The sequence below is a fragment of the Ambystoma mexicanum genome, chromosome 1q, assembly GCF_040938575.1.
Source record: "Ambystoma mexicanum isolate Mex_15411 chromosome 1q, UKY_AmexF1_1, whole genome shotgun sequence".
NCBI lineage: Eukaryota > Metazoa > Chordata > Amphibia > Caudata > Ambystomatidae > Ambystoma > Ambystoma mexicanum.
In genome coordinates this window covers 1,121,453,458-1,121,479,638 of record NC_090922.1, presented here as the reverse complement: position 1 = coordinate 1,121,479,638, position 26,181 = coordinate 1,121,453,458, and the positions used below count along the sequence as shown (strand labels likewise).

The 26,181-nt window shown below is 42.9% G+C and overlaps 1 protein-coding gene across 1 annotated transcript in view; it reads right to left on the bottom strand.

Annotated features, from left to right (window-relative positions):
- Positions 1 to 26,181, bottom strand: part of LOC138542778 (serine-rich adhesin for platelets-like) — a 385,335-nt gene that overhangs the window by 18,813 nt on the left and 340,341 nt on the right. The window contains exons 58-60 of the mRNA XM_069641863.1: positions 4,574 to 4,834; positions 2,680 to 2,940; positions 2,252 to 2,539 (exon numbers count right to left, since the gene is read on the bottom strand). Coding sequence (XP_069497964.1) covers positions 2,252 to 2,539; positions 2,680 to 2,940; positions 4,574 to 4,834 — 810 coding nt within the window. The remainder of the gene's footprint in view (positions 1 to 2,251; positions 2,540 to 2,679; positions 2,941 to 4,573; positions 4,835 to 26,181) is intronic.

The following is a 26,181-nucleotide window of genomic DNA, read 5'->3' as shown; positions in this document are numbered from 1 at the left end:
AATAGCCAAAATATATAACCTACCCCAGCATAACTGCCCATGGTGTGGTAGAGATGAAGCCAATCTATTACACATGTTCTGGGGATGTGTCCAGGTCCGGAGACTCTGGGCGAGAGTTGAACTCCTCTGCAGCGAGGCAGGCATGACCAGATATGAATGGACTCCGTCAGAGTGCCTCCTCGGAACGTACCCCAGACTGGCCAAGTTCAAACACTCAGTCAGACTAATGGATCTGGTATGCATTCTGGTCAAAAGGACCATTGCCATGGCTTGGAAGCGACCCAGAGGCCCACAATACCAGGCATGGCACAACGAACTTGAGCGCTGGATAGGGGCGGAAACTTCAGCTTGGGAGAATGGTCTTACCACTTCCCCCGAAGACACGAGCTTGGGACTTGCTGCCTGGAAAACACTCACCTGGGCCTTACTTAACCCCCCCAATGACGATAAACCCCCCTGAACAATCAGCCCCCTGTTGACTCACAATACCTGAAACGGAACACTGGCACAGTATCCAACCTGTGCTCTCCTGCGGCCAGACCCCCCCCTTTTTGTTGCTTACATCATTGACATTATGGAGACTCGTTAATGTTGTTATTGTTTTGTTATTTCTGTTTAATTGTTTCTTCACAAAAGATCTATTTTGATGTATTCCAAATTACTACCACTGTGATTGTTTGGATCAGTGACGCAACTGTTTTATAACATAAACCCCAATAAAGAAACTCGAAAATAAAATAAAGAACCTATCTAAGGAATATGCTTCATTTACTATTGCCAATGTTTCCGTTCCGGTTGCCCAAAGCGTTAAGACCCTCTGCGTCACTATTGACACTGAACTCTCAATGCGCCCACACGTGGCTAAAACTCGAGCAACCTGTGGCTGGATAAACAGGCAACTGTGTGCAATGCGTCCCTTTCTATCTGTCAGCAATGGTTTACCTACAGTATTTTGAATGACATTTTTTCGAATGCCATAATGTCGAAAACATTTGTCCGAAAAAAAATCAAATGTCATTTTTTTTTTTTTTCGAAATGGGGGGGTTCTCCCCCCAAACCCCCTTTTTTGTTTTTTTTTAACCCTTTTTTTTACTCACGAAACCAAAAAAACATGTAAATTAAAAAATAACACATTTTAAAAAAAAATTCGGCCAAATGTTTTCGAAATTGTCATTCGAAAAAAATGAATTTGACATATTAACTGGATACTGTCAGCAATATGTCCCTTCTTGCATCCGCCCTTGTAAATTCCAGGTTGGACTATTGCAATAGTCTTCTAGCTGGAACTTCTGCTGCTAATATCTTTGCCCTTCAAATTACTCAAAATGGCGTGGTCCGAGCCATGCTTGGTCTATTTAGGCAATTATCCATTACTGAAGCCCGGAAGAAACTGCAGTGGCTTCCCATCAAACATAGGGTATCCTTCAAAATACTCACTCTTACATTCAAATGTTTGAACAACTCTGTAACCATATACCTGACACAGTGCATTCAGCGTTATGTCCCTGGTCGATCCCTTAGGTCTACTGAGCAAGTCAGGCCTAGTCAGCCTCGCATTTGCTCAGTCAAATTTGGAAAAACCAATTTCAGTGTCGCTGCGCCAACTCTGTGGAACTCACTTCCTCTTCACCTCAAGAGCCCCACTTCACTGGTTAACTTCAAAAAGAACCTTATGACTCATCTCTTTAACACACCCTAGTCACCCGACTAGATTGTCGCTCTCTTCCTGATCTGTTTTGTTTTCACTGATTGTCCTTGTCTTGTATGGTTTTATGTGCGCCGCGAGGCCTGTGGGCGATGTGGCGCGTTATCAAGAATTAAAATAAATAAATACATAAATGAATGCCACAGACCCTGGGTCGGGCTTCTAATTCTCCCATTCATGGACAAGGATTCCGCTCTTCTGGTGCACAAAGGTGTCGATTTGCACAGTGTAAAACCAGATAACATAACAGCTGTTGCTTGTTTCCATGATGCTGATGTTCTCAACCTTTACCCCACCCTAAATACATTCACTATAAAGATTTTCAAGATAAAAGATTCGATATAAGGGTATTCAATATAAAGGATTCGATATAAACACTGTATACCATTCTGCTTGTATGACATCATCTTTCCATTCAGGGTTCCCATCTTTCATCCATAGTACATTCCTATGGAAGTCTACAGACCCCCTGACCTGGAGAGCTCCATACACTGTCAGCTCTAGAAAGATACCTCAAGGCCGCAGAGAGGAAATGTTTGATCATACCTGTGACGCCACCAATAGGCACGGATGGGGCGCTGAGGCCAGCAGCGTTTCTCGCGGTAACGGTCACGTTGTAAGCGGAGCTGCAGGGGGTAGCGATGTAAAAGTCTGGGTAATTAGTCCAGTATGAGTTCAGGATAAATAGTGCTTCTGGGTTATCTTCAATTCCTCCTTGAACTGTGGCCATATAGTCCACTCCACAGTGGCTTTCACCCCAAGATACTTCAACTTCTTGAGGCTTGATTGCTGGGTGGTAGAGGGAAGTCACCACGTCGACGGGCGGGCAGGGCACTTTATAGAAAGAAAAGCAGGTGCCAGTTATTGTGGGCATACGCTCACCAAAGCAAAAGCGTGGAAGCAAATGCAAAGGCATACTTATATAAAGGAAAGCTTGCAAGTATTAAATTGAAAAACAAAAAACCAAGCAGTACCTAATCCGACGAGAAGGGCGTCCGTCGACGAGCTGTTGCAGATTCCATTCGAGGCGGTGACCGCGAACAAGTAGTTGGCGCCGCAGACCAGGTCACTGGCAGGGCACTGCATTCCTGCTGTGTCGCAGGTACGGGCATAGCCATGCTCTCCAGTCACGGAGGCAAAATAGGACTGCCCTCCTCGGCTCAGATCCCAAGTAAAGACCGCAGAATTATTCATGCAGTCCATTTCAACTTGGCTGTTCTCTGGGACACATGGTACTATGAGAAACACAGAATAAGATGTAGGTTTCAAAAGAAATAACATAATTGAAACATGCTGTGTCAGATGCACCAACCAGAGAAGAATAAGTGAGCAAGAAAGAACAACTTGCAGTAATTACATCATACACTAGAAGCTCTTCGGATGTCCTTCATTTCACCTAAACAAGCATGTAAATTATACATAGACATAAGTGGATGTCATTGGGTCATCCAGATATCCAAACAAACAGGCCTCTTGGAATATGGTATTTGTTATAAGGTTGAGTGGATGTTGCATGGCATTATTTCCAAAAGTGCTGCACGCTATGACGCAAAGAGCATGCAGTAAGCATCTTTTACACGTGATGGGCGTGTGCATGAGGATTGGGAGTCAGGTGTATACATTTAGGCGTGAGGGTTTCTATGACACACACTTATTGTGTAACACACACGCCGCACAATACAGGGGAAGGATACATTTGTGTTTTGTTGGGTTATGAAACCTACTGGAGTCCCAGATCAGTGTCCTATGTTCCTGGAAGAGCGTGTATGTTTGCCTTTGAGGTGGACAAGTGTTCCTGCTCCAGCACTCTTCTGGCGCAAACCTACTCACTGACTTAGTGGAGGGACGCAGGTTGCAATATGATTAGGCAACTTCTGCTTGCTTAGTCAATGTCAGGGCACGCGTCTTGCTTCCTTCTACTAAAGAATGACTCAACTCTCGCCCCAAGTGAGACCCAAGGTCCAGGTCAGTTCTCACCAGCCTTTGTCAAATGTGCCCTCTCTGTTGGCAAGTGCCTTTGTACCTCGCTAAATGCTGATGGCTGGAAAATTCATTAGGGTGCTCAAGTGCCAGGACTTGTGTCTCTTCAGATGTTTTAGGATATCAATCCCATCATTCCTCACCATTGACAATGCTGGCTAGGTATGGTGGTAGTCGTAGTCCATAACATCTGGAGAGCCAAAGGTTGTAGACCCCTGCTCCATTTCAGGCATGTAAAGGAATAGAGTACTTAAGTGCAGTTAATTGGTTTTCCTCTGGAGCTCTGAAGTTGCATCACCATAACCAATGGGAATTCCTCTTTCAACTAACTTCGAAACCACACACTCACCCCAACCCCCAAGAACTCAATTTTATATTTTGCTGAAAAACATATACACTGTAGTTTTTTTGCATCTTAATGGGCAGTTGTATGACATGGCACAACTAGGTGGCTACAATTGGGGGTGAGTGATGGGAGCATATGAAAGAATTTTGCGATAGCTACAAAGTATGCCACGGTGGGGTGGGGTCGGGGGGTTGGAGTGGAGGCAAAATCGCAAGGCAGCCAAACCTGCAGTTGGTACCTCCATGATGTCTCCATCAGAGTAACAGGATCAGTAACTACCTGCCTAACACAGAGATACCAATAATATTAAATTAATCTTGGATTGGCCACTGGATTTGCATTTCAGGTTAGCTTGTTGAGGATATTTGGAAAACTAACATGTTTAACAATAGTCCCACCCAATGCAGCTCTACCTACAATTTTACCATCACTTCGGGTACCTTTGCCGGTCTTTAGTAAGCCGGGGACAGTGAAATCGTCAACATGCGATGACCTGCTAATGTTTGTCACAGGTTTCAGAATCAAAATATTGAGGGATTTACCTGTCTCTAGGGACAATGGCGAGCTGAAGTTACTAGTACATCTGTCATCCTGTGCAACCACCTCCACATTGTACGTAAGTCCACACTGTAAGTTAGACAACACGCAGATGGTATCTGTTGAGTTACACGCAGATTGTGGCGCATCTGTTGAAATAGCTGTGACTTGATATTCCGTGGCACCTGGACTACTCTCCCACTCAACGGATGCAAGGTTAGTTTCACAGTCAAGAGCAAAATGTACGTTCTGTGGTACACATGGCACTAGAAAGAGAAGTAAAAACAAGAGGCAGCAGTGAGTCCACAGATTCTTAGTCAATAGAGTTGTCAATTACATGCATATTTGTCAACCAGATCCACTGCAGAGTTTAACGGGGAATGCACCACAGCAATGGCAATTGTTCTCAGACAAAGAGAGACAGAGAAGGAGAGCAAGAGGAAAGGAAGAACTAGAGAGGGAGAGAGGGAAAGGGGGCTAGAAAGTTAGAGAGAGGCAGGGCAAAAAGGGCAGAGTGAGATCAAGAGTGGGACACAGAGATTGCGAGAAAGAAAGGAACAAAGACAGGACATAGGGGCAAGGAGGATATAAGAGTGGCTAATGTTTTTTACTTTTTTATTGTATATTGGTTTGTTCAAACCTTTACAAAAAGATCAGAAAGCAATAATAAGCTGAGCAAAAAACCCATCAATAATACCAATTATGTAAACAGCATATAGATACGTATGCCCACTAATTTTAGGTTCATTCAGATTTGCTATAATTCATGACTTTTTTTTAGTATGTGTAAAAAATAAAAATAACCATCATTATGTTAAAAGGGAATTAATTCAGATTGCTCTCAATTTATTTTTTATTTTGTATCTGTCCTTCATATCAAAGATAAAAAGAACACATTCAGAGCACACATATTTCCTGTGTTAAACAAATTGATTAACAATTAATATTTTTAGCTCAGTACCACCTCAGTATAGACTTTTTAATTGGAGTGATCACTGTTATTCAACTGCTCTGTACGCAGTCTAGTTGGTATCAGGTAATAATGTCCCCATACATCATGTCGCCGGGAAAGGCCATTGGCGACATTATACATGGTGATATATGTATGGGGATGGCATGCGAAGATGTCCCCTGCTCCACTTGTAAATAAAATAAAAATTCGGGAGTTGCGGGGGTGTCCCCCGCATGTTCAATAATGTCTCCGCAAAAAACGTTGACTTTTTTGTCAGGAGACATTTTTGTGGGGACTTTATTACATGGAACCGCCTAGAAGCCAAAGTCAGGTGTTAGTTCATTAGTATCCAGGATAGCTTTAACATATGCTATATTAGCAATGATCAAGTACTTCAGACTTCCATTTAAAATTCTGTCCCAAAAGCCACCTGTTTGCAGCATTAGTGTTTTGTGAACACATTTCCCAAAACACATTCTTGCCTTTTCGTTAATTGATTGCACCCCACAAGTTAATGCTTAAGAGTTTTGAGAGTTCCAACCGCACCACACTACGGACATTCCCTGGATAATATAACAGACTTATTCCTAGATGCTATTAGTTCCCTTGTGGGTAAAAGATCCTTAACCCTGGAAAAAACACTAGATAAAGTGCATTCAGTGCAAAAAATAGATTTTCTCTCATCTGATCTTAACTGAGAGAATAATTTTGATTTGTTTCACCAAAAAGCATTTATAGACGTACCCAAATGCTTTCTAAAACCTGATTGGTTCCTGTCAAGTATTTAATTGGCTATACATTGTTTTGAAGGAGCGCCTGTCTGCCAGAACGTTTGTGCTCCACGGCAGCATTTGCAGCACTTTTGTTTACTCGGCACTGCGAGCAAGGCTCTTGCCGACGTTCCTTCTGCTTCCTGGAGGAGGCGGACCTGACTGCGGTATCGTGGCGGACCACGTGACTTTGAAGGTCCTTTTAACTACAGACTAACCACCCTTGCGGCGTTAAGCCCTGGAGCCAGTAAGGGCTGGAGCCGCTGTTGTGCTGTTTGGCTGTGACCTGTGAGTAACTTGAACTTGGGTCTTGTGCTGCATAATTCATTCTCAAGCACCTCTTCAGCTCTAAGGGTTTGGGGTGGAGAGTCGGACTCTGGCAGCTCCACAAGCTGTCGGGCGTTCCCTACCCTGAGACTGACTGCTCCTCTTCGTTCTTTTTGACGATTGTGGCTATTCCTAAAATCAATATATTTTGATTATGTACTGACTAAGAACACTATCAATTCTAGCTCATAATACATCTGTTTTTATTATTTTAGGTGGGGGGCTGCATAGATCCATTTCCTTTTTGTATTTTAAATCCAAGAGTGTTTTTGGGACAATTGTAATTTCTGCCCAAGGTTGCCTCTGTTTTTTTTTAAGTGCAATATTTTTAGATCGCAGTGCTCATGATTTTATCGACTGTTGTGTACGTTGTTTTTGTGTATTTTAAGGAAAAAATTAATCATTGTAACTCAGGTCTACTTTTAGCTTAACCTAGTATTGTTATTTTTTTAAGTCTCCTATATTTCCCTCCTGGGTCTTGGTTTTCTCTGAATGACACGTAAGGGACTGCGAAGTCAAACAGCTATGGAGGCCTCACTGGCTTCGACTCCGTCTGCTTTTGGTAATTTACCCTCTGCTTCATCAGTTACTACTCTGCTAGATGCCCCCTCCCCGGCTATTCTGGGGAATCTACATCATGTTCCAGTAGATGCCCCATATAACCCTTTACTTCTCAAAACCCTGGCCCAGGCTCAAATTCATGTCAGCGATAGGTCTGAGGTACTTAATGCTATGGGTATTATTCCACGCAATACAGCTTGTAATAGCTGTATCTTTAACGGAACTCATGATATCTCGATAGATACACAGGAAGAACGTCTAGCAGCTACCTTAGCCTCTAATCTTGCAGAAGGTGCTACTCTTCAAAAGGATAAGGGCCATTTGGATTACTCTAACAACAATATGGTTAATACTGTCCTTTTAACATCTGCCTAGCCTCATCCCAGGACGCCTATATTATCTGTTATGGCGGCTGACCCTGTAGCTAATGCCTCTGCATTACCAACGGTGACGGTCAATGGGAACATTGTTTCTCTTCCCACTGAACCTTCGCCAGAGGTTATCTCCGCAGCTAGGGGCATTAATCATACTTCGACTATTCATGTTAATCTGTCTACTAATGTGGCTGGAACTCCATACACTCCCACAGGGAAGTCTATACCTATTTTGTTCAAAACTCCATTCAACAAAACCCAAAATCCTACCCTTAAAACAAAATCCAATCTGGGTACCCAAGGGAAACCAATTAAAGGGAAAAATACTTCACACTTTTTTGGAAAGAGGACTACATCCAGTACCCTTGTTAAATCTCTACACTCACTTCCAACAGTGTCTTCATTTGATCATACTAATCTAGTCGGTGTAGTTAAGAAATTGGAGATTGAAGACCCTTCAGCTCAGGAAATTGACGACATCAGCATTATAGAATGTGCAGACAAGGCAATTGCTGATAGTCACCTGGGCCCCAATGGTAATAATACAAATAATGTCGCCCAGCAAATCTGTGATGATTCCTTTACAGGCTCTCCTTCTGATCTCATCAACTTTATTTATGAATATACAGAGAAACAAAATTGGTTGAAAGAAAGGGGTCTACTCTCAGACTCAAAAAAGGATCAGGGCAGCAAATCTATCTTACATCATACTCTTAAAGAGGCAGATGAAAGAATTAAACTTTCTCAACCCACTATCTCGGCTCTGAATATGGTTCTGAGTTCCTTTGTGAGTTTGTATGATAATATATGGTCTGAGGTCAGATCTCACTCTCTCCTCCTATCGGAAATCTATTCTAGGTTAGAGGGCCTTGACAGATTTGAAGAGTTAGTTAAAATTATTAAGGAAGAACATCCACTTTTGTCCACACATGGTCCTGACCCAATCCCTCCTAATCAACTTCCGTCTGAAGCCCATACTGTACATAAAGGGCTTACCGCGACCACGCCAAGTATACAAGAGGTAGTTTTAGTTAAGGGCCAGGCTCATACGGTCCCTCAAGGTTCGGCTTTGGATTTATGTAGCCATCCTTCTATGATTTCGACAACTATTTCCGAGGGTCTGCAAGAGATCACAGGATCGAAGGCAGTACATCTTATCCCTCACACCAAACTTAATATGGTACTAATGGAGAAGAAAGTCCAAGAGGAATCGGTTGGTCCGCTTCCTAATCCTATTGTTCAAGGTCTTCCCCTTGTGGGAAGGTCTTTAGAACCGGTAGATACTTCTAAGGGTGCCCTTATCGCCTCTTCATTGGACTTAATATCCATTCCGACTTTAGGGAATCCATCTGTTTCCATTGAACCCGTCAAAGAAATTTTACATCAAAAAGTTTTGCCCTGATAAGGAAGGAAAAGGAAAATTACTCAGCAAATGAAGAAAACTAAAAATCAAAAGAACGTGAAAAATCTAAATTCATATACGAACCAATTTTTTAAAAATCTCTTCCTGGCAAATACGATAGCCTCTTCATCTACTACTCCCGTTCCGAAGGGGACGGGAATTCGGTTGAACCAGTGGTTTCTCTGAGCCCTCTTCCTACTACGGTGGCTACTGCGGCCACGGTTGACTTACTTCCCACTACAGTAGCTCTATCTCCCTTACCGGTTGGTTTGGTTGATGGTCCCTCGTCTAATAACATTCCTTCTTTAGTAATGGGACCTAATATTGAGGGGACAGTGGACTCTGTGGCTTCTAGTAACTTGATAACAGCTCCAACTCCATTAGAGCCGACCTCCATCAATACCCCTACGGTGCTAACTTCCAATATCATTGTTAAAGCAAAGGATTCCTCTTCTGCTGCAGTATTCCCTATTATTCCATCTAACTGCACATCATGGATAGATCACAGCCATTCAGAAATTACTCTGCCAACGATTACAGCAAACTCGGTTAACATTGATATGGTTAAACACTTATTCCGGGAGATACTGGTTCCTAAAACTGTATGTGGGGCAGTGTCTAAGTCTAATATATGCCCGTCCCGGGATGGAGCTTCTTCTATCCCACCCCTACCTTTGGACCCATCGCTCATTTCTGTTAGTGAGGGTCTTCCTGCTAATATTGAGCTTGTAACGAGGGACGGTGAAACGGGTGCTCGATTAGAGAGGGATTTGTCTGCCCTGCTCTCTTCTAACCCATCCTTTTCAAGTTTGCCTATTACTGGCTCGACTATGGGCCGTCAAGGTGTCCCCTCTGGGCCCGACTCGGCTCATTACAATACCTCTTTCAAATTATGTGAAAGATTTCCTATGGGTCCAAATGTTATTCAAAATAGGACTATACTAAGAGGTGCTAGGGGCCCCGACTTGGCGGTCGATTCTTTAACTCAGTTTACTAAAAAGATCTCTGATTCTCTACCTGACTTATCAGAATCGAAAGTTCCTCGTGACATTATACTGCTTACCAGCCTTTGGGGCCAAGATATGCCAATCTGTTTAAATCGTGGTAATATTTTAAAGATCTTTCATCAACTTCCTTCGCTCTCGCTCATCTCTAGCTATGATATGGATAGCATTTCTTTCCCCATTCAAGATCGGGTAGATGTAAGTAACATCATTCTTAAATCAAGAGTGGTTCTGGACCTGATCATGGGGGATAGGGAAGGGTTAAAGCAACTTGGCTTTGAAGCAAATTTACTGGAACCCACTCAGGTCTCCAGCAATAATGGAGGGTGTGCAGAATATAGGGGTAATCTCACTATGGTATTTCATCCGGAAAAAAACCCACAGCCCCTACGCAGGCAATTTATGCCCAAATCAAATGGAAACGTTCGCAATTGGGCACAGGTTACCGCAGGTCTGTGGAAATGAGTGCCCTCTGATTAATTCAGAACTCTCTCCAGATGTTCTTCCCGTGAATAGCTTTGGTTTCCTCTCCTGGAATTCTAGAGGTAATTCTCACCTCTTTACGAATTTAGACACTGTTACTGTGATTAGGACTTCACACTGTTTCTTTCTCCAAGAAACCTGGATGCTCTCAACCCCCGTTTTAGATGGGTTTGATACCTTTTCTCAAAATGCTAAACCCAGCTTGGGAGGGAGGCCGTCGGGCGGTCTTCTTATAGGATTAAGAACTTCTTTAGGTTTTAGGACTAAGGTGCTTTTGGACACGCCTTTTGGTATTCTGGCCCTTGAGGTGTTCTCTCTTGATCTAACGGTTATTCTACTTTTGGTTAATGTATACTGGGACAAGGGAATCTCCCCTCTTGAGCCGTTTTTGCAAAAGTTAACGGATATGCTTCTTTCTTGGAGATCTTTGTACCCTAGGGGTAAACTGATCCTGGCAGGGGATCTTAATTCGGATTGCTCTATCTCTTCCGAATCCAAATATGACGACTTGGGATTGGCTATGGAGGATGATTCTCGCCTAAGCTTGAAATTCGCAAGGGGTCGTCGTTGGAATTTCGCCTTGGATTCAGTGGTTCTAACTTGTCTCAATGGTTTTTATGACGCTATTAATTTACCTCGTCCCACATGGCGTAGATCCTCATCAATATCTACCTTAGACTACGTGTTTGTAGATCACTCTCTTATTCCTTTCTCGTCTAATGTCGAGGTTTCTTTCAATTCATGGAGTGATCATGGTATCCTCCGGGTCTCATTTCTCTGTCCCTTTCCTACTAAGTTTTTGCCCGTGGGGGCTCCTACCCATCTCCAACCTGTGGGACAAGGGACAGGGGTACGTTGGACTCCTCTTAACATCAGTATACTTAATCGTAAACTGATTCTTTCTTTTAATCATACTTCTTTCTGTTGGAAACTAGCAGTTTTCAATACAGTTCATTTTGATAGTTTTCTTAATGTTCTTCAGTGTAGCATTCATGGCCAGCTTAGGAAAGGTGTTTCTCAAATATCTCACCCTCATAGATTTGACCAAGACTTGGCCAATGTAAAGAGTCTCACTAGGAAACTCATTAGAGATGTACAAGCCATAGATATTGAATGGGCCAGCAAAAAAACAAAAATTAAAACTATCCGCCAAAAATATAAAAATTATTGTGAGTCTAGAAAAGCTATTATGCTACAAAATGACACGGAGCATATGCTTGCAGTGCTCATAAAACGAGATCTGAGGGCATTTTGGGTTACGGTATCCAGCTTAGACAATGCGGCAGTGGCCGACCAGTTGAATGCCATCCCTGAGGTTCAATGGTTTGAGCATTATACTAAACTCTTTGATATTGGGGGTGAGGGATTAGTTTCCTGTCTTCTGGGGAACAACCCCTCTAAGGACTCATGGAAGCCTCCTACTGATTCCGAGACAGTACTAGGACTCATCTCCAAAGCCAAGAAATCTTGGGCTCCGGGGCCTAATGGCCTCACTAACAATACATTTAAAGCTGAGCCCGATCTCTGGGCCAACCTTCTTTCTTTGCTCTTTCAAGATGTTGTTAAGTCTGGGAAGGTACCCATTAGTTGGCAAACTGCTCATATTGTTCCAATTTTTAAAAGAGGCTTGCGTAACGAGGTCAAAAGTTATAGGCCTATTTCACTTATTGAAGCGGATTGTAAGCTTTTTGCCTCTTTGTTGCTCTCCCATCTTAACGTTTGGATCAGGGAAAATCATATTCTCCCCAAACAACAAACAGGCTTTAGGACAGGCCACTCAACTAATCTCAATGGTCTTATTCTCAGCGCCCTGCAGACTTCTACTTGGGGTAAATATGATGGTTCTCTTTACGTTGCATCTATCGACCTGTCAAATGCTTTTGACCTGGTTATCAGGTCAAGACTATGGGAACAATTAGCCAAATGGGGCATTCCGGCCGGGCTTTTAACTCTTATTATGGCTATGTATGAAAACTCTGGGGTCCATATCAGGCTTGACTTGGCAGGAACCCTCTCCAGAAGGATAAGGACACGTATTGGGGTGAGACAGAGTTGCTCGTTAGCTCCATGTCTCTTTATCCTCTATATGGTTGATGTTGATGACTATCTGAGAAATGCAGGCATGGTGAGTGCTAAACTAGGGGATTTGAGGCTCTCATGGCTGGCTTATGCCGACGATTTTCTTCTTTTCGATCAAACTAAAGTGGGCCTGCAGAGGCTCATCTGCAAATTTGAAGAATACGCAACTCTTAATGGGCTTAAATTAACCCGAGCAAAACCCGTACTATGGTCTTCTCAAAGGGGAGATTGGGGAATAACAAAGTATGGAAAATAGGTGGTGAAAATATAATTAGAGCAAATAAAATCGTCTATCTTGGTTATCTGATTCTGGCCCAACCCTCGGCGATCGAATTTAGACGATTTCTCAGACACAAATTGCTCCCACTCATCTCCCAATCCCTTAGACTAGACAATACATGTGGCATGTTCTCCCTTAAGCCTGTAGTAGATTCCTTTAAGGGTAAGGTTACTCCAAAGCTTCTGTATGGAATGGAACTCCACTACTCAGCACTTTTGATTTTCTGGGACTCTCTTGAGGGTATCTATTGGAGGAAAATTCTAAAACTGCCAAATTCCATTCCAACTGCGGCTATTAGGTATGAACTAGGGTTAGTCTCATTCCGAGCCAGGATTCTCTGGAGGGTTCTTTCACTTTTTTCAGCTCTGCTCTCTCCCAAACCTGATACCCTTTATGCTGATGTGGGCCATATGATTTCTTCTCAGGGACCTTTAGTCCAGAATCTATATCTTAACGCTTTTAGTGATCTCTGTGACAAGACCTTGTTGGACATTTCGTCTGATAGGGATACCCTACTAACGAATCCCAACAAGGTCAAGGAGTGTCTTTTCAGTCATGACTGGAGTAACACTATTGATAAACTACATTCGTATTCCTCCCTGAGAGATTTACAATTTGACCATAAGAAAAGAGGCCTGTTGTCTTTTATTCTGAATCAATTTCCCTACAGATATTATCGCTCCCTTCTCATTAAACTCAGATGGAATCTCCTTCCGACTCGAGAAGTTCTACATAAAAGGAAGGAGTTTTCTGATGTGGACCCCATCTGTTGTTTTTGCAAAACTCTGGGGGTGATTGAAACTGCTCAGCATCTCTTTTTAGAGTGCCTTGATATCTTTAAGGGACAAATACTTAGGTCGTTTTAATGTAATGGGGCAAATGGGGGCAGACAAACTGATCTGGTCACAGTGTCTCTCTATTTCAAATATTAAGGATGGACTTGCTGTGGCTGGTTTTATCAAAGCTTTAGATTTATATGCCCCGTGGTTATGATTATGCCTGTTATGATTATGCCTGTTTTTTTATGAATTTTTTTTAGAACTACGAACATTTTAGAATTTTTTTTAATGTCGGTATATTCTCTAATGTTGCACTGTACTTTGCACTGAACCGTTCAAATCTAAATTTAAATCTGTCCCTTATTCTCTGGAAATTTTAACTGGAAATTGGATCTATGTTTTAATGTTTGTTAGTATAATTGAAATTTAAATGTAATGAATGTCTTTTTACTTCTTAAAGTCTTTTTTTTGTAAAGGTTTCTTGTAAACCATATACAATAAAATAAAAAGAAATTGGCTATTATCCAAGTATTAAGTTCGCCAAGAACTAAAGAGACGACCATTTTGCTGGATGCATCTATGAGTGAAATGGGTTAACGGTTCCTGTGGTTTAGCTTGTCCCCCTTCTTGTTGATGGGCACTATGCGAGCCATCCGCCAAAGGCCTGGAATCTGTGTCTTTCAGAGAATGTGATTAAATAATAGGCATTAGGTGTCAGCCCACATCTCTATAAGAGTGGCTAATACTTTCTGGAATGATTATTCAAGAAGAAAAGTACTCCTGCTGCTGTCATGGGCACACTGTGATGCTTGCTAGCAGCACCCAGTCAGAAGGAAACTCCAACCCAGTTTCAAAACTCCTGCTATTTTCTCCTTCATAAGTGCCACTGTAAATGCACCTCCACCTTGAAGGACTGGCACCGAAAAAAGGGACGCTTTTACACTCATTGCCAAAAGGCCTGTACCACCATGTAATGGATGGGTGGTCCCTCTCAAACACTCCTCTCTGAATCAGATAATGTGCAAAGGCACCTCTGTGCACGGGACAAGCTGAAAGTTGAGACCCCCCAGAATTTAAGTAGCTCGTGTTTTCATAAAAATGCTCTCTATCACAGTTTCGCCTCGTAGAACTATTACTACTATCACTCAATTTAATGGTTTACGAGTTATCAACCCAGTGGGATAAACAACAGAGTTGGCTCTTGTGGGACATGAATCTGTGAACAGAAGTGTGAGCACAGATATTAGTGGTTATCTATTTAACAACCTACCTGCAACTCCTTTAATGGGGACTGTAGAGGCGACATGCTGCAGGCATTAACGTCAGTCTCTGAATTTAAGGAGGAATGCTGCTCAAATGCAACAGACAAGGCCTGAGCCATCGGATGACTAGTCCTGTAAGCTTTGATGCTGCAGGCCAAGGGGGAAATAGCCCATTGATTTTTAAGGTTTGTCTGCCCATGACTGCTGTGTAGGTGCTTACCATCTGGGTTCTGTAACATTTAAGATCATAATGGCAGGGTCAGAATCAGAGCACAATATTGACATTAGATACACTCCTAAAATGCTCAGTGGATCAATGGGCCAAGCAGAAACCCAAGTCAAAGCTCAATTGATGAGCGCTCTATTATCATAAATGTGTAACACAGCCTAAGTTAGCTACAATTATCTATACTGGGTAGGATCCCTTCCTTGCAATGAGGTAAACACCTCAGGGGAGGCAAATAAATAAAGCTTGGCCCAATTATAGGAAATTGATATACATCTTTTATCAACTGGGCAAAAACCATTTCAAATGTCTGGCTTCAGGCCCAGATCCAGCACAGAAATAGCTACCATCAAGGTGATCGGCGATGCCCTTGAAATCCTCGATGATCGCCAGCCTTGCCTCCTGGTTCTCCTTGACCTTTTAGAAGCATTTGACACATCAGACCACCACACACTCACCAACTATCTACATCGTTGCATAGGATCAGCGAGATCGTTCTCAGTTGGTTAAAATCTTACCTTGCTAATCGCCAGCAGTTCATACAAATGGATTCCACCATATCACCAAATCTACCAATCACCAGTGTAGTCCTGCAAGGATCCATTCTGTCCCCCATAATCTTCAATCTCTACATGGAACGGCTCAGAACCTTCCTAGCTCCACACAACATCCCCATTCACCAATACGCAGATGACACGCAGATCTACCTCAAAATATCAGACATCAAAGACATCCACATGCTCAATGCCGACCTGCTGACCAACAATACCGAACACCCTGACATGCAGACCTGGCTATCATACCTCTGCTGTCGAGGGCTTCACAGCTCTGCTGGTCACCTGTGCCAAGTCCCTTAAGCTCAACATCGACAGACACCTCACCTTCAAACAGCACATAGCAGACAAGACACAAACGGCCTGGTACCAACTATCTTTCCTGTGGAAAATGAAGCCCTTCATCCTAGAAAACAAATTCACAGCACTGTCCAAGCTTCGATCCTCTCACACCTTGATGGTGGCAATGCCCTTTCGGAAGACGTACCGGCTACTCTAGGGCCCCTAAAATGTGTCCTGCATGCAGCAGCATGATGCATCAAAGGACTCCGCATATTCGACCATATCACCCTATCCTCATCGAACTGCAGTGACGTCCGCTACAAACCTGTATCATTCTCGCATCCTGTTGCATCATCTATAAGGCTGTCATCTTGAAGCCCCCAGGCTGCCTCACAGAGAAATGCAGCATCTTCGGAGACCTGTGATCCACCAGACCGAAGGACATGTGCAGATAAGAACTCGGCTGGTGCAGGAAGGAAAGAACAAGACAGGACTTCTCTGTCTATGCCCCAAGACTCTGGAATCTCCTCCCCGTCAACATCAGACTCGCCTCATCGCTTCTACAGTTCAGGAAAGAGCTCAAGACCTTCCTCTTCAAGGAATGGGTCCTCCCTAACACATAGGTCCACACACCCTCCACCCCGCACCCCACCTGAGACTCCGTGATCTACTACTCACAGTTTCTGCTTCTGTTTGCATGTAGATCCCTTACTGCCAACTGCCCAACCTCCCCTGTTGTTCGCTCCCCGCTCCCATTTTCACATCTTCCCTCACTGTGATCTTCCCCCTATGATTGTAAAGTGCTCCGTTGCTTCCCGAAGCTGGGTCCGAGCTCAATAAATATCATAACAACAACAACAATAATAATAATAATAATAATAATAATAATAATAATAATAAATTCAACCATGCTGAGGCAGCACATTTATAACTACATTCTCTGAAGGCCACCACATAGAAACCAAATGTACGCCCTTCTGGGAAATCCTATTTGGGAGATTGAGTCAGATGAATGCAATTTTAGGAAGTCTTATTAGCTATCGCCCAAGAATATTACTTCTGAAATAACAAACCTATCTCCAGTAGAAAACATCAAAGGCACCAGCCTTATTAGAATTTAAGGAATTTCATTAAAATGTACAGGTAGACAAAGGGCCTCATTATGAGTTTTCCGGTATCGGGAACTACTGTACCGGTAAGCTTGCTGGTACTGTAGTTCCCGGACCAGCAAACTTACGAGTTGTGCTCCTACGAGCACAGCATGTCGGATGCACAGGCACTGTTATAAACAGTGCCTGTGCATTCGACCTCCCCATTCCCATCCAGCCCTATGGGGCTGAATGGGAATGGGGAGCATCTTTTTTATGGCGCCCGCAAATGGGCAATTACCGGGTACACAGGACCGGAATGCCCCGGTAATTGCCCATTCGCGGGCGCCAGAAAATATTGCAAGTTTGGCAGCAGCCTACCCATTTTACCGCCAAAGCTACTGTCAACCTTGTAATGAGGCACAAAGACTTAGATGCAGAGGGAGAGTAATTCTGGCCAATAGGGCAACAGAGTCTTTTTAATACGTTAGCTTGAGCTCAGTGGCTAGTGGCCTTAGCTGATCTCCTACCGACCTCAGAAGAATTTTACAAAAATGTCATAGAAACCCTAGCCAGGAACACTGTTATCTTCTAAATTAACTTGTTTGGTCCTGGAAGGAAAAAAGGCTTTTGTTGCTCAAAAAATTCATGCAACATCAAATTCTACTAAATATTTGTTCAAAACCTGGTAAAAATTGCTAAATGCCTGCATCCCTGTCTCCAGAGCTTAGCTTTTGAGCACATGGTGCAATGAGATGCAATCATATTTAAAGTTGAGAACATCAGAGCATGCATATGTTTTGCAGTGAAATTTAGCGATGCTAATTCCGTAAGGCTGGTTCTACTCCACTGCAGGATTTATTACCTCTTTCTTCTATCAGAAAGGAGCCTTTTGCTATTTGCTCAATTTCTGTTCTGGAAACTACGGCTAAAAGTAAGGGTATCAAACCCACTAATTGTCCAACCCATCCGTGTCCTTCTAATATCATCAAGGATTGTTTGGACGCCTTAAGCCATAGAATCACAGAATTGATCAATGCTACATTTAGAGAGTCTTCTGTCCCAGACAATATTAAACAACCCTGGGTTATCGCCTTCTTAAGAAGACCACTCTCGATCCTGTGGTGTGTGCTAACTATATTGGTTGATGTCAATGGGCCTAATTCCGAGTATGGAGGTAGCCATGCCACTTTTAGCGGCATGGCTACCCCCATACCAGGTACCGGGTCCAGGTTCCTTGAATGGGGAAATACCGGGCCATTCCGACATTGGAGGGTCCGGTATTTCCCCATTCAAGGAACCCGGACCTGATACATCCCCATTCCCATTTGAGCCCCCATAGGGCTCAATGGGAATGGGGAGGATGCTAACAACGGGCCCGTTAATGACGGGCCCATTGTTACCATCCTGCTCTGCTTGCGGGACCCGCTAAGGACGCTTGGTTTTACCAGGCGTCCTTAGTGGGTCCCGCAAGCAGACCTCGTAATGAGGCGGTAGGGGGTTAACGGCACCGACAGCTCTACCAGTGCCATTATCCCCCTACCGCCAGGGTAGTAATGAGGCCCAATGTTCCTTTTCCTTTCAAAATTCTGGATGAGGTAGCTACCTTGCAATTTCAGTTTTATATTACAGAACCCGAACTGCTGGGGGACAGCAGTTTGGCTTCCATCCATTCAGAGGTATGTAATGAGCTCTTACAGATGTAAAGGAACCTGTGCTCTATATCATTGACCGGGATAACACCAGTGTTGGGATTTTGGATTTGTTGGCGGCCTCAAAACACTAGACCACTCAATCTTAATTCAATGTGTTAGGGATGTAGCTGGGGTATCAGAAAGTGTTACCAGCTGGTTTATTTGCTTTTTGAGCCTACTGTCCCAGACAATATAAAGCAACCCTTGGTTATCGCCCTTCTTAAGAAGACCACTCTCGATCCTGTGGTGTGTGCTAACTATTGGTTGATGTCCAATGTTCCTTTTCCTTTCAAAATTCTGGATGAGGTATTTACTTTGCAATTTCAGTTTTATATTGCAGAACCTGAACTGCTGGTGGACAGCAGTTTGGCTTCCATCAATTCAGATGTACCTAATGAGCTCTTATAGATGTAAAAGAACCTGTTCTCTAGATCATAGACTGGGATAAAACTGGTTTAGTGATGTTGGATTTGTTGGCGGCATCAACAACCTAGACCAGTCAATCGTAATTCAATGTATTATTGATGTAGCTGGGGTGTCAGAAAGTGTTACCAGTTGGTTTATTTCCTTTTTGAGTAAGAGATCATCAAGAGATGAAGTTGGGGATGCTGTATCTAAATCTGAGCAATTAAAATGTGGTGTCCCCACACCTCTCGTCCTGACCATCATACTCGCTCGCCTAGATTACGCCAACTCCCTCTACTTAGGTGGCCCGGACTTTCTGCTCAGGAAGCGCCAACGGAGCCAAAACTCTGCAACATGGCTCCTCTTGGCCCTCTCCGCAAGAGAACACATATCCCCTGCACTCAGGGTGCTCCACTGGCTCCTAATTAACTGTCGAGCCAATTTTAAAGGCATGTGCATCACCCACCATGTCCTCCATAAGAAAGTCCCTTAATTCCCCCAAAACAAACTATCTCGATACCTACCCAACAGAAACCTCAGCTGTAGCTCTTCACGCCTCCTGGTGGTCCCCCTTTCAATTTTACCAGACTAAGGGAACCTCCTTCTCTGTCCAATCACCCAAAATCTGGAACTCCCTCTCGCTTGACGTCTCCTAGAGGACCACCACGCCTTCAGAAAGCCCCACCTCGCCTTCGGAAAGGCCCTCAAAACCTTTTCCCCTCTGCAAACTGAATCTCGGCTGCAGCTTCTACTAAATAATAGTGGTAAGCATTCACAAATAAAGGGGTATGCAAGTAATGCTAAGTTATATAGGTATTTATGTCTAAAATATGTTTCCCTTACCTTTTCTCATCTGGTATCCATTGTCAATTCAAAGTGGAACGTGGCCATTTACCTCCAAGAGGTTATTTAGAAGACTTGGGTACGATTCTCATTTTTGAGTATTCAATAGGTTATCATTACAATACATGAGGCTAATCTTTGGGTGCAATTGCTGTTTCTTTTTCCAGTCATGCACACCTTTCGTGATCAATGAAGGTAAAATAGTTTACAATGAAGATGCTTAAGAATTATTTTAGAATTTGAACCTTACAACATGTTAATGGTTGTCTTTTTATTTTCATTTTCTATTTTGTATTGTCTATGGTTTTTTTTAATATTCACTTTTTGTGCATCATGTGTAACAATGTTATGTGGTAGATCATGCTTATAGTGTTCAACCCTGAAGATGAATTTATAGCCGAAATGCACTTGATTTAAATGTGCACTGACTTTGATGATGTAATAATGTGACTGAGTTGTAAAACAATGTTCATGAGAGATGAAGTTGAATTATAATCAACAGTATATTGAAATGTTTTGAATTTTCATATATACTTTGACTCAACCTGTTATCAGGGAAGCAAGGGTGCACTTGGTGGGCTTGGGGGCAACTCTGAACCTCTGGTAAAACCCTGACACTCCAAATTCACTTACACCTGCTCTTAACCCCATTTTTGATTTACACTGTGCTCTCTAGTTTGCCTTGGTACCGCCAATACACTGCACCGTGAGGAATTGTTAGGGTTGTCGAGTTGTTGCACTTGGGGGAACTGTAAGGGTGGACAATGGTTACACTTGGCGTTAGTGTTGCATTTAATCTAGGCGTTTTTCACACACCGAGTGTCTGAACTTTTGACTTTAGGTGCCTTTATCACACGGAAAAGGTTATTGAATCCAGGGGGGCTTTAGCACACAGCAAAGGTTTTGAATCATCCACACAGCAAGTGTTGAATCCAGGGGCCCCAGCACACAGCAATTGTTTAGAATCTAGGTGCAATTTGTGCATTATGACAGTTTGAAATGGGGTGCATTTTCCACACAATGAATGCTTGAATGTAGGCATTTTCACACAGAGAAGGTCTTGAACATAGGCGCACCTGTGCACACACCTCACATTGAATAATTTGAATCCACAGGGCGGAGTGTTTTGAATATAGTTTCATTGATCAAACTGTGAATGCTTTGAATCTAGGGCTTTACCACACAGCCAATCATTTTAAATTTGGGGGATTAGCCTTTAGCGATTGTTTTGAATCAAGGGGCTTTAGCACACTGCAAATGTTTTGATCCTAGCTGCTTTAGCACACAGCAAATGTTTAACTCCAGGTAGACCAGGGACTCAGCGTTTGCCCTCTTTCTAAATGCATGTAATACTCAGTGATTGTACTTACACCCAGCAATTGTTTTGAATCCTGGTGCATTTAATACCCAGTGAGCATTTCTTTCCCGTTGGTCATACACACAGTAATTCACACAGCTAGAACTTAGTTTCTGTACTGTTATTTGGAGAATGAAGAATGCAGCCTCTTCTGAATCTTAGGTGAATGTAGAATCTAGCTTCGAAAATGACTCTTTGTGAACCAAGAATTTAGCCACCACTTTGATTCAAAGAGTATGTAACCAGCGAAGGACTCTACAATTATTTGTACATTGTATCCCAGCTCTGAATCCAAGCGCCTGTAGAATTTAGCCACTCATTCAATCAGGTAATTTGGAATGTAGTCAATGTCTAGTCTATGTAACTGTTAGAATTAGCCAATGCTTTGAACCTTGTCCCACTACATGCACATGGAATTATAGCCAAAGGCACAGCCACCTACCCACATGCATCTGCTATCATACACCACTAGAAGACTCTTCGCACAACACCTCTGCCATAAGAATGCAGCTTCTGATCACGACAATAATTATGTAGCTGCACACACAATGACTATTCCACTCTTGCATACCCTCTCTAGACTACTTCTCACCACCCATCCACATGCCAGCTCGCCATGGGTGGCTAGCCGGCAGTTGGCCACCCCTTTATTTATTTGTATTGGCCAATATGCACAAACGCATACTAGCACCTTCTCGAACTTCCCATACCTAGACTCTGGTCCCTGAGGGCGTTCAATCCACAGCATGTTGTGTGACCATAGTAACGGTGAAAGGCACTCTACAAATGATGTACTACTACTACTTCTTTGAAGAATTGACTACACAAACAACAATTACCTAGGTATGCAAGACTACCTTACAACATATTCAAAACACAGGAGCCAGACTCCTATTCAGACACAACAGGAGGGAACACATAACACCAACTCTCAGAGCTCCCCCCTGGCTACTAATCAAAAAAAGGATCCTGTTTAAGGCCCTCTGCATCGCCCACAAACCACTTGAAGGTCAAGGAGCACAATTCTTTCAAAGCAAAATCTCACTCTACCAACCAACCAGAGACCTAAGATGAGAAACTACCTACTTTTAGATAACAGAAGATTTTGCAGAGAAAGACATGGAAGCTCTGCCTTTTCCACTATGGTGACTTAACACTGGACTGTGCTACCAAGGGAAATCTGCTCCTCAAAGTAGGACCTGAAATTCATGAAAAGTGTAAAAACCTGGTTCTTCAATGCTTAACAGAATGAAAGTTTAACCTACAGCCATCAAGCAGGGAAAATAGCACCCCTCAATAGTCTGACTTTCATGTGCAAACATAACCTAAGGGAACAGCATACATGCCCCCCAACTTTCTGCCTAGAACACATCCATGGTACTCGGGAAACTAAAACGAGGGGAACATATCACATCAAGGCACTGCAAAAGAGAACGTGTTCCCTGTCTCCCAGAAAATCTAAACCTCAACACCGGACATCTCCACGCATCTACCATTAAAGCTAAATACCTCTGACCATAATGCAATCAACAGCAAGACCAATCATTTGAAAGCCCTGCATAAACCTAAACAATGCCCCCACCTTTTCACTAACCCTCAATTCATCTCCTCCTCACTCATCACACACATATGCAAACCAGACGATTTCAAAACGCTTTAAAAAATGAGGAACAATGATATAACGCTCTGAGCATCCCGGACTGAGTCACGCACATGACATCATCACGCCACAATGTGATGTCATGTGATATATAGCGGATACTTTGAAATTGGCTGAAACTCAGTCAGTGATCGGAAAAGTCACAGCATAGTGATCGGCAGAGATCAGGTTGGTCCCATTAAGCAGCTAGAGTCCATACGATTTAGTATTTTTTAAATACATTAGCATTAAGAAACTATGGGAAGCATGGTACATTGAGTATCATAATTGTTTACAGCAACAGGTGATTAGAAGCTGCCTGAGATCTACCCAACTGTAGCTGTTTGAGGGAGACATTACGGGTGCCAGGATATTTGAAATAATACCACGAAGGAGAATAAGGTCAACCTATCCTCAGTAACATTGAATTTCAACTTCCCAATACATTACAGTTGTATCATTAACATTCTTTGGTTTGATTTAACTTCCCATTTTGAACGGGCGACTCTTGCAAGAGAAGTCCCATATTACTGGAAAGGAAAGGAAGACATATCCTCCACGTGAGGTGAGGATATGAATGGTTGTGGCAATGTAGAAGGGCCACTAGTCTCACAAGATCAAGTAGCTTACAGTTTGTTCTCTAATCAATAGGAATCGCTGGACTTTCCGGCCATCTTCATCAGTTACAAAAGTACTTTCTGAACATAGTGCTCACATTCTGGAGTGGGCTCAATAGACTGGCACCAGGTGAATATTAATGAAAGATAATGATAGATATTGATTATTTGATGTATATATAGAGTAAGGTTTTGTATGGATTTGTACACTAAATAAGTATACTCTCATTTTTTTTGTTGCAAGTTTTGGAAAGCAGCAAGCAACTTGACCCATGAAAAGTATCAATAATAGCTCCTGAAGAAGGAAAGGAATTTCCCGAAACGCGTAGAACACGTGATTGTTGTGCTGATGAATTATGAATTGTTGACTCATGAATTTTGGTTCAATTTGAAAGAAAACTATGAATATAATTCTATATAAAAAATAATAATTAGACTACTGCATTTCTTTTTAGAACAATCCTAACTGTTGATTTACAGAGTGTAAAAGAAAGTGACAACAGAAAGTTGTATGATCAAAAACCAATTTACATGGTCTAGAATATCGATTGGATTCGATTACAATTTGGTGTGTGGGGGACGGGAGTGTTCCACAAGTTTGTGGACACCTGTTTTGTTTGTCTTCGCATCAAAGTATTACATATAAAACACTCCCTATTGCCCACAAGGCCCTTTTTGTCAACATGCTGTTGTATCTTCAGCGCTGCTTTAATGTGTTAATCTTCTTAGCCCTGTTGTAGTTCCTGCCGCGACGGAACAGCGCTCAGATACCCTAGGCGGTCGGAATGTGCCAGGCTTACCAAATTAACCAAATCTATCACATGATTATTTTACTGTTTGCCCAAAGTACCCCCAGCAGAACAACATTTTCACACTGGAATGTCAGTCACAAAGCACTGCCGTGTCACCAACCAATGTTTGTAATGTTTATTTTATAGGACGTTTTGCAATGTGCAGCATCTATATAAGGCACTTCAAAGTGCAGACGGTTCTATGTGATCTGGTCAAAAAGATTGTATCGAATGCGATTTCCTCGAATGTGGGTTTTTTGTATTAGATTTTGCTGCAAATATAAGTGCGGGGAGACCCACGCTACCCCTCAAAACTCCACTACATTATTCATTCACCTAAACCCACCCCCCACGTATGTTTGCGGCAAAATACATTACAATACATTCTATGAAATTGAATTCGTTGAAATCTGCAGCAGCAAAACCTCCCTATCCTGTGCAGAGACTGTGTATGGCTTGGTGCAGGCGCATGCTAATGTCTATGTCTGTTTTCTTGGTGATCGCCTGAATGTAATGAGGGTCTCGGCCTTGGAGATACTTTTTCGAGAGACTGATAATGTATGCAAATATTTTTGGTTCACATCACACTTTAGTGCTCCTCAAGGCCCACATTTGTATTTCCCACTGAAATCTCGAATAGTTCATGCAGCGTGTGGGACATTGATGCTTTCTGATCTATCAGCAGACACTGCTCTAACCAGCAAGGCAAACATTGCAGATGACTAACTATAGCTTTCTGTTCTCAGTACAGAACCTGAGGGTCACTGCTTCGCCATGGGAAACTGGGACTTTATGTACTTGTCTAGTTGAATCCCAGTGGCTGTCCTGATGACATCTTCCCCATGTTAAGTACAGGGAGACTGCATTGAAAGCCTGGCTGTTCTAGGTGGCAGGCCAGGCCCCAGTACAGTAAAGTGCAAAACAGCAAGACTTTCTCTCCTCCCAGCGTCAGTTCTTGTTTCAACTCAGATCTCCTGACTTGCTGCTGGCCTTGAATTTCATAAAAGGGCAAGACCCCTCCATAGCCCCTCTCTATAGCAAGCAAGAGGGTCCCTATACCCAGGCAATCTCGGACTCTCTAAATGCCTGATTCTTGGAGAAAACGGATAGATTCTTAATAGAGAGATTAGTATTCTGCTAGAAAGCCGACAGCATCTGCCGTGTCCAGCTCCTAATTCTCAGGGGGGACGGAAAGCACACTGCTGGACAGACGCAGCTGGGGCGGGAAAGTCCAGAACTAGAAGCCCTGGAGACAGACGCCAATCTCTAAAAATGACTAAGTGCAATGTTCTATTAAAAATAATGTAAACAATAATAATGAAGAAAGTAAAATTAAACAAAGCAAAAATACCGAAATTAGGCTTGAAATCTGTGTTTGGCTTGTAGGCAGTGCTTACAGGGTCACTCAATAGCCACAACTAAAAAAAGTGCAACACTACTACCAGGATAGTACAGAATAATTTCCCCAAGCCACCAAGAAGTGCTGGGCAGGGTAAAGCACGAGACCACGTGCAGAATGCTTTATAGAGGCACACCACCTCAAAATGACCTCCAATCTATGAAGGGTGTTTTCCATTTTAAGTTGTAAACCGGACGTTAGGAAAATGTTGCAGCGTTAAGAGGGGCTAACCTTTGGTTATGGCAAGTACTGCTGTGGAGTGCATACTTGGACATTGGGGGAAGCCATCTTTCTACCAGGAGATTTACTTCCTGTCGGTAAGTGTTCGCTGAAATCACAACTAGAGTATTATGGTGCTAAATATGGCTTCGGCAGCTAATGCCGTGTCCACTTTCTTGGCCATCAAGGCAGCGGATTATGGAACTCTTAGTCAACTGCTATGATG